The 9880-nt window shown below is 40.2% G+C and overlaps 1 protein-coding gene across 2 annotated transcripts in view; it reads left to right on the top strand.

Annotated features, from left to right (window-relative positions):
• Nucleotides 1–9880, top strand: part of Adcy10 (adenylate cyclase 10 (soluble)) — a 73437-nt gene that overhangs the window by 49575 nt on the left and 13982 nt on the right. The window contains exons 19-21 of one of the 2 annotated variants that reach the window (XM_013021768.1): nt 1379–1657; nt 1783–2073; nt 4475–4477. In XM_013021768.1, the coding sequence (XP_012877222.1) occupies nt 1379–1657; nt 1783–2073; nt 4475–4477 (573 nt within the window). The remainder of the gene's footprint in view (nt 1–1378; nt 1658–1782; nt 2074–4474; nt 4478–9880) is intronic. The other variant, XM_013021767.1, reaches the window with a different exon arrangement.

Below are 9880 nucleotides of genomic sequence, written 5' to 3'. Positions count from 1 at the left end.
ATTTACATCTATAATTCTAACTACCCAGGAGGCTAAGATCTGAGGATCTCAGTTTGAAATCAGCCTGGAAAGAAATTTCATGAGACTCTTATCTCCAATTGACCAGCAGCACACACACACACACACACACACACACACACACACACACACACACACATACATATCCAGGAAGCCATGTGAGCTATGAGACTCAACCTTAGATGAGAAGTTGAGACTGGAGCTATGAACTCTCTAACTCTGGCTCATGATATGTAGATGATTATATCTGCTGCAAGAGTAAATGAATCTCTGGGGCACTTAGAGAGACAAAGAGGCCTTATTGCTGATGGGCTCTTGTGAAAAGGAGAGCCATTTAAGAAAATAGAGGAGACCAACTTTGTAGAAGGTCTACAAAGAACAGGACTGGTAGGCTTGACTTCCAAGATCTACATGACCTCTTCTTTCCTCATACATCTTTGTCATACTCTAACACAAAAGCAGTGCTACTAAATCATTTAGTCTCATTTTTGACATGTTATTTTTAGATTGTAACATCTGCATGCATCTTTTGACTACCAGTACAAGTGCTGTTTATGAATTAGTTAAGTATTTTTAATTACCTTTAAGTAGTTGTACAAAGGAGGAGGTGCCACGTAACAAAGCAATTTATGAATACAATGCATCTTAATCAGTGTCACTCCTTCAATGTTCTCATCCCCCTCCATGCATCCCTTTGCTTACTTTTCTTAGTTTTATGGTATATACAATGAATTCTTGACTGCATTCTCTCCCCTTCCTCCTTCATTCATCTTTCCCTCTTCCTTTGGCCCTACCCCAACTCTTGGATGTACCCATTTCCTGGTGTTGATTTTGTTGGGCTTTGACCTAGTTTTTCTAAAAGATTATACTATTTAAGCTCTTCATAGAGTCTATTATACTTCAGTTAATTTATGTATAACCACTTGTATACCACCCAGTGTGTTTACTTATAATTTTATAGGTACATTCTAGCTAGCACAAATAAGAGAAAACATTCAACTTTTTTTGTTTATTTATTTTTTGGTTGGTTGTGGGGCTTGAATTCTGGGCTTGGTCGCTGTCCCTGCGCTCTTCAGCTCAAGGTGAGGGCTCTACCGCTTGAGCCACAGCACCACTTCCTGTTTTCTAGTGGTTTATTGGAGATAAGAGTCTCACGGACTTTCCTGCCTGGGCTGGCTTTGAACTGCAATCCTCAGATCTCAGCCTCCTGAGTAGCTAGGATTACAGGCGTGAGCCACCGGCTCCCAGCTTAACTTGTTTTTTTGCCAACAAGAAACTTATCATAGGACAGTTGTCTACCTGGAAAATGCATCTGATAGACAGATAACTAGCTCCCTCTTGTATGGCTTTCTACCTGCAGAAATCTCTCTGGTTCAGCTGGATAGCATGAGCCTTTCCCACCAAATGTTAGTGAGATGCGCTGCAATTGTTGGCCTGACCTTCACTACAGAGTTGTTGTTTGAGATTCTCCCCTGTTGGAATATGAAGATGATGATCAAGGCCTTGGCTACCCTAGTGGAATCAAACATTTTTTATTGTTTCCGGAATAGCAAAGATCTTCGATTGGCTCTGAAAGCTAATGTGGCCTCATTTGAGGTGCATTATCGCTCCTTGTCTCTGAAGCCCAGGGATAGTTTGGGTAAGTAGCTCCTGGAATTTCCTTTAGTTAAGGTAACATCTAGATTAAAGAACTGGTCTGTCCTGGGTAGCAGGTGCTGATTTGCTGCCACTGCCTGGCTGAAAAGCCCTTCATGTTCCCTTTAGCTCGTGGTGAACAAGAAGAGCTCCGTGAAATGGAAGGTGAAGTGATCGAGTGTCACATCATTAGATTCTGCAGGCCTATGATGCAGAAAACAGCCTATGAGCTGTGGCTCAAGGACCAGAAGATAGCCATGCATTTGAAATGTGCCCGCTTTTTAGAAGAAAATGCTCATCGGTGCGACCACTGCAGAAGCAGGGACTTTATTCCCTATCACCACTTCACAGTGGACATTCGGCTCAATACTTTGGATATGGAAACCATTAAGAAGATGGCTAAATCTCATGGATTTCAAAGTAAATATACCTCATTCCTAATGAATCCTAAGTGCTCCTGGGAATTAGGGACACTAAGATCTAGAAAACATAGGTCTGGATATTTAGGACTTCAAGTTCACTGAGGGCTCAGGCACAGAGAATAATGAGACTTCACCAACATAGACCCACAAGGAAGGGAAGAGAGGTACATACAGCTCAGTCTAGCAGGGCCAGTCTCACCATGAGCCTGTCATAGAGAATTTAAGGACAAGGGACTTTAGCAAAGTAGAATATAACCAAGCTTAAATTAATTTACATCAAGGGATGGAATCCAAGAAGGTGGTAGGGGAAGTGATATCTGATATGGTAAAGGGAGAGATTGGTCTGGATTCAAACAGGTTCCAGTGGAAAAACACCATGAGTAGGGGAGAATTAGCAAGGGCGAGAAGGCTCCTGAAAAAGAGAGCTTGGGTTTAAGGCAAGGATTCAAAACATCTGAGAAGCAAAAGTAACATAGTTATTTATAAAGCAGTAACAAGAACCAGCCATGTGATCTGAGAAAATAACAGAGGACTCAAGGTATGCAAGGGCCCATGACACCTAGCAGCACCACCAATTGCAGCCTCCTTCCTGGTGAGCAGGAAGTGGGTTAGTGTGCTGTCTGCCCTTGCCAGAGGGCCTCAGTGATTATAGTTAAAACTGATGGGGAAAGCAGGGCACCAAGTGAAGAGCTCCTAAATTAAAAAGATATGAAAAATCAAGGAGAAATGTGCATAAAATATTAAGCACATAATAAACACCATATAAATACTTGTTCTAGTTCATATACATTCTCACTGGCTCCAGCTTCATGGTGGGCATTATATTCAATGTATAGACAGCAAAATTGAGTTTTCAGAAGCTAAAGTGACTTTAGCAAAAGAGAATGAGTGACAGACTTTATTCCATTTAATTCCTGCACCATGTTTTGAGCTTCCCAAAATTCAGGCTTGAATTTTTGGATAATACTATACTTACTCAGAGATTAGAAAAAAGTTCCACAGTGTGAGCTACATTATTTATTTTATTTATTATGTTAGTGCTGGGGATTGAACCTATGACTTCACACAGGCTAGACACCACTGAGCTTGATATCCATCGTCAGCATTGGGTATGAATCAGGTGATTCTTTTAGATTGTCTTTTTTGTTGTTTTGGGAGGTTTTTGTTTATATTTTTATTGTAAAAATACTGTACAGAAGGGTTACAGTTACATGAGTAAGGTAATGAGTACATTTCCTATTGAGAATTGTTACCTTCTCCTTTGTTTTTCCCCTACCATCCCTTCCCTTCCCTCCTCCCTCCCACCCTCCTCCACCCCTGGAAGTTGTAAAGTTTGTTTTCAACATAGTGTCTTGTACATCTCATTGTTGCAATAGGTCAACCTGTATCCTTATTTCAGCATTTTTGTTATTTCAATTCCCCTCCCCAAATTAGAAAACTGAATATACAAGATTCAGAGCACCAGAATCAAATACAGTGAAAACAGGGGTTATACCATGGGGGAAAAACATAAAAAAGAAACAAAAAAATCACACAGTACATTATAAATACATTAGAAACAACAGCAAGAAGGATAAAACCTATTGTGTCTCTTATCTTGGGGTTCATTTCGCTTAGCATCATCTTATATGGTCATATATACATAGCTTTTTAGCTTTTCTGCTTGTCCTAAACATATACTAGTTATTGCAGACAAGGGAAACCATGGGACCTATGTTTCTTTGGGCCTGGATTACTTCACTTAATAAAATTTTTTCCAAGTCTTTCCATTTCCTAACAAATGGGGCAGTGTCATTCTTTCTGACAGAGGCATTGTATTTATATACCCCATTTTCTTGATCTATTCATCTAGTGAGGGGCATCGGTGTTGGTTCCATATCTTAGCTGTGGTAAATAATGCTATGGTAAATAAACATAGTTGTGCTGGTAGCTTTAGAATATCCTTGTTTGTGATCCTTTGGGTAAATGCCTAAAAGTGGGATTGCTGGGTCATAGGGAAGTGTCATGGGTCATGTGGAGTCTTTTGAAGAATCTCCATCTTGCTTTCCAAAGTGGTTGCACAAGTTTATACTCCCAACAACAATGCAGTAAGGTTCCCTTTTGGCCATACCCTCTCCAGCATCTGTTGGTATTAGATTTCTTGATTATAGCCATTCTAACTAGGGTGAGGTAGAATCTCAATGTTGCTTTGATTTGCATTTCTTTTATGGCTAGAAAACTTGAGCATTTCTTCATGTATCTATTGGCCATTCTTATTTCCTCTTCAGAGAAGTTTCTCTTTAAGTCTTTTAGCCCACTTATTAACCAGGCAGTTTCTTTGAGGATTTGTATTTTTAGATTTTGTATGGACTTCTTTACCTACTTAATTGTGTTTTAGTGTTCATTCTCCAGTCCCTTAGTTGGTTAGTTATCATTTCATTGGACTCCTTTTCCTTCTGTTGGGCTTCATTCAGCATTCCTTTTGTGGCCTCCATGGATTCCCCCAGCTTTCTGTTTGTGGATTCCATGAGTGTCTTTATTAATCTTTGTTTATTCTCATCCTACTCATGCAATTCCTGTATTAATTTTTGATTAGCTTCCTCATGCTCATGAAATTCCTGTATTAATCTTTGATTTGCCACATCATGCTCACTAGTTTCTGTACTAGTCTTTGGTTAGCCTCATCACACTCATACGTTTCCTATCACGCTTTGCAGGCTTTCAATCTTTTCATTCAGCATGTTTACCAGTAGTGTTTGTAGAGCATTTTGGTAACTCTCCTCTGGATTATTCATTAACGGCTCTGTTGCCTGATTATCATGAGTAGGAGTTGAGATACCTGGACTTGGCATTTTTCTTGTGTTTCTCCAGCTTGTTCTCACCATTTACATATGAAAGCAAAATGAATTCTGTGCTAGAACACCATTTTAAGGCAAGCATCAACCAGAGCCCTATAGTTGCACAGATTGTTTAATGCAGTCAAAATAAGTACAGATACAATCTAGTTCAACATATACAATCTAGTTGAACAACAAACTACTATGGGACAATGATCTAAGAAAGACAAAGAAGGAGTCAGCAGACCCGAAATTAATAGGTTTAGGGAGAATTGTGGGGAGAAAATAAGATTAGAGGAATGTGGGAGGGAAAAGGAGAGAATTTAACCAAGACCTAAATTCAGAGGAAAAAGATAAACGGAAAGGAGGAGAGAAATAAAGAAAAAGGAAAAATGTAAAAAATAAAAAATTTTAAAATGAACCACTTAAAAATTATATAAGTGTAAAGAAATAATACTACAATTAAAGGAGTTAAGGCTGAAAGTTTGTGAATTGAGTACACACACAATGAAGGATAAGGTCTAATAGTCAAAGACGGGTATATAATCTGGGGATGAACAGAACAGCAATTAAGTCATACAAAAACACAAAACAAAACAAAACAAAAAGACCAAAAGGGCAAAGAGTAAAAAGAATTTTATTTTTATTTTTTATTTTTTTATTGTGAAAATACTGTACAGAGGGGTTACAATTACATGGGCAAGATAATGAGTACATTTCTTATCAAACATTGTAGCCTCTTCCTTTGTTTCCCTTTCCCATCCTGCCCCCCTCTCATAAAAAGAATGAAAAACACACACACACACACATAAAATAAAAATGAGGGAAAAAATAGAAACTTTTTAAAATTTTAAATCAGGTAGAAAAAAGTTTTGAGGTTTTTGTTTGTTTGTTTGTTTTATAGTGGGGATGGATCTTGTGTCTTCCCTGTGTCCATAACCAGTCCCTTGGTGGAGTCTTTGGTTTGCTTGTGATGCTTGATTTTCCTGTGGCTTGATTGGTTTCTTGAATCAGTTTGTTTGAGCAGGCAGAAAGAAGCTCTGCCTTATCAGGGACTTCATGTCCCTCCTCCCAGGCTAGTTCAGTGGGAGGGAGATCTGCTTTGAATATCACAAAAGGAGGAGATGGCTGTTTCCTCTAGCTTTGGAGTTGCTGTGATGGGCTAGGTTGTGGATAGGGTTGAGGCCTGTCAGCAATCAGTAGCTTTTCCCTGAGGTACTAGCTCCTGAGACATTCACACAGCCCAGCCTGGAGCCATTCCCATAATTTATGTTTACTGAGTTTCAATTGTTTTTCTTTTACCCCTCCTGCAGCTGAGTCTGCTGCCTATGCTGCAGTGAGTAGGGGCAGCCTCTGGCTCTGTTTACCCAGTGAAGAAAGTCACTCCTCCATGGGCGGAGGTGCCCCTGCCTGGGAAGGGCAACGTTCACCTGGGTGTAGCTGAGCCCCACAGTCAGGTTCCTTTGACCTGTTGAATGGCTCCTATTGTCTTCTTCCAAGGCCTGAGTTATGTGCTAGCTGCTCTGGCTGGGTCTTGTCAGTATCAAAGATGGAGTTCTTCTCCAGTGGTGAGGGAAAGGCTACCTTCCCACCACTGCTCCATGAGAAGGAGTGAGGATTTCTTGGGGAAACTCATACCTTTCCCTTGGTTTCTGGGCCATCCACAGTCTGCAACTATCTGTGGTCAGCAGGATGAAGATTTCTGCTCCTTGTCAGTTCTTGCAGGTGGTGAGTAGAATCTGCTAGTACACAGCCTCTGGTGCCTTGGTCCCAGGCTCTCTCTGTTGATATGGTGGCCACAGCAGAAGCAGCAGCAGCAGCAGCTTCCGCCACCACTGCTGCCGCTACAGACTTTGGCAGTACTCAAATCTGTCTCCTTAACCAAGCCTCCTGGATATTTCCTCTCTGGCCAAACTCTCTGTACTATGACAGCACACTTGTTGTGATGCTCTAGCCTTGGACTTTTCACTGGAACACTAAAACTGGTTTCTATGCAAGAATTTGCTTAGCCTTGGGCTGGGAAGGTGGCTCAGTGGTAGAGCGCTTGCCTTGCATACATGAGGCCCTTGGTTCGATTCCTCAGCACCACATAAGCAAAAAAGAAAAAATGGAAGTGGCACTGTGGCTCAAGTGATGGAGCGCTAGCCTTGAGCTGAAGAGCTGAGGGACAGCGCCCAGGCCTAGAGTTCAGGCCCCATGACTGGACCAAAAAAAAAAAAAGAAAAGAAAGAATTTGCTTAGCCCCCAGCTTCTCCTCACCATCTCCTTCCAGACCTCCAGACTCCTGTTTTGGATTTTTTGGAGACAAGGTTTCCTTTTGTAGCTTAGGCTAGCTTTGAACTCACTATATATTCCAGACTTGCCTTGAACTCTCCTCTTGCCTCTATGTTTGGGACGCTGGCATTGAAGATGTGCACCAACATTATCACCCTCAATTTTTGATCAAACCCTTTGACCAAGGAGGAAATAATATTTCTCCATCTACTTTTTACTTGAGTCTCTCTATGTAGCCCAGGCTGGTCTCAAACTCAAGATCTTCCTGCCTCAGCCTTAGAAAGGCTGGGATTACAAACATGTACCACCATGTCTGACTCTCCATCTCCTGAAAGAAAGAAAACAAAAGAAAATGAAACAAGAGAAAGAAAGAGAAGAGAGAAAGAGAAAGAGAGAATGTGTGTGTGTGTGAGAGAGAGAGAGAGAAAGAGATCAAGCTTTCAGTTTAAAACAAGTCTCTGGACCACAAGGGTTTGAAGACTCCTGAGGGCTTGAGCATGGAGAAGGTGAGACCTGACAGTAGTCTCATCCCACTGGGACTGGAATGATGTCAGGAAATATGTCACCGAGCTAGTATTTATTACATGTCCTTTCATGCATTATATATTTCCAAAATTGGATATAGCTTTTTTATTATTATCATAAAAGTAATGTGTGTGTAGCATGATACCAACAGTGAAATTTGTGTCCAGGGTTCCAAGATACAATAAATATCACAATGTGAAGTAAAGTAATGGGTAGACCTGCATAATTTGCAAAGGACTTAACTGAAAGTTGATGGTGGTTTGTGATCCTTCATCTAGATCTAAGAAAAAGTGGGGATGAGGAGGAGTGTGGCGAGGGCTAAGATTGGTGAAGAGTTAGAAGTGCTGAGGTATTCTTAGTAAGTATGCCTCTCTCATGGATGCTTCTCTCATCATCTTCAGCCTAGCACAAATCATTTTAAGGACTTAGATATCTTGAGGCTGGCTTCATACCTAGGAATAGTAAAGTGAGCTGTGGCTACACTAGAATCAAGCTGCCTTCCTAGAGTTTGGGACAAGTGTAAAAGGTGTTTCCATTAATCAGATTTAACCTACTTGGGAGGAAAACAAAAACAAAAATAAAAATGTAAAGTTCTTCCCAGGAGTAGCTTTACACCTGTTTGGTGTGCTCACACACCCTTACATACAGAAGTAAACTTCACATTGCTGAAAAAAAAAATCTGTAGGAGGACTTCTGGGGGAAAAAAAAGCAGGAAAGTGTGGGGAGTGAACTGAAGAGGATGCATTGCCTTAATCAAGGAGTCTCAGTTGGAGGATCATAGGCAGGGCTCTATTGAAAGAACCAAGGAAAGCATCAGTAGAAAAGATAATAAACAGGGAAATAATATTCCAGATTCTGTAGACTGTCTCTTATTCACTCCACCCCTTCACACACACACACACACACACACACACACACACACACACACACACACACACACATACACACACTTTTTATATTGACATTTTATTGAGAGTGGGTATGTTCACATAAGCTGATAGCTAGTGTATAGGCTAGTTTGAGCAGTTGGCCTCTTACAGGCTGGCTAGGAACTAACTTCAAAGAAAAGGACATTCATTATTCATGGATCCTGCACTAAGTCTTGGCTGCTCTGGAGCACATGTGACCACATGTGTCTGAGTGACATCTCTGTTGATCTTTCATTGGAACCTTGAGTGAGAATAGGGCTCCATGACTGTTCTTAACAGAATTTCTCATCTGTTCAAAAAGCTATCAGATAAGATGTAAATAAAGACTTTAAAATAACTAAACATTTTATCTTAATAGTAAGTTCTTGGTCCACTGCTTACCTATATACCTTCTATAGTTCTTCTCAGGGGCAAACAATTTTTATTGTCATGATAAAGGCATTTTACAGAGAGGTTATAGAGGTAATGAGTACATTTCTTTTTGGACAATGTCACCCCTCTCTCCCAGTTTTTCCCTCCCATCCCCATCCACAACTGTATAGTTCATTTTCAACATAGTATCTAGCGAGTACCATTGCCTTCTTGAAGATAGATAAGTGCACAAACCAAAAAGAAAAAAAAACAGAACAAAAAAAGCCCCCGTTTCCATTAGGGGAAAATATTTTTGACTTAGCTGTTCTTTCTAGTCATTACTATCACTAAATGGCATGTTAACACTACTGTTTAACAAGTCAAATTCTGACATTATCTGTTTAATTTTTGCTATAATGAATGAAGATTTAACTCTGTTTTATCCATTCTCAGTACCTCTCCCTATATGTGTGTGTGTGTCTGGGTGTCTGTGTGTGTCTGTATGCATATGTGGAAATGTGTATATGTGAATTTGGAGGGATAAGGTCTTGCCATGTTGCCCAAGTTGACTCCAAATTCCTGAACTCAAATCTTCCCAGTTCAGCCTCCTGAGGAGCTTGGATATCAGATGAAATCTATTATGCCTACTCTCTCAATATTATTATATTATTCATACTTACTATTAGACAATTCAGTGAAATATTTCTAAGATGATATAAATGCCCATTACAGAACCAAGTCATATATTATGATAATGTTTCTAAACATTTGCTTATTTGAGTTGTCCGAGAGTTTCCAGGAAAGTTTTCTTTTGGTATTGTCCCCTGCTTTAGTCTTGGCTGGATACTCTGTCTATCCAGTATGACCCCTAGGTAATACTGATCAAGGACATAATTAGAAGAAATTCAAG

The sequence above is a fragment of the Dipodomys ordii genome, unplaced genomic scaffold (genome assembly GCF_000151885.1).
Source record: "Dipodomys ordii isolate 6190 unplaced genomic scaffold, Dord_2.0 Scaffold57, whole genome shotgun sequence".
Lineage (NCBI taxonomy): Eukaryota > Metazoa > Chordata > Mammalia > Rodentia > Heteromyidae > Dipodomys > Dipodomys ordii.
This window is presented reverse-complemented; position numbering and strand designations above follow the sequence as displayed.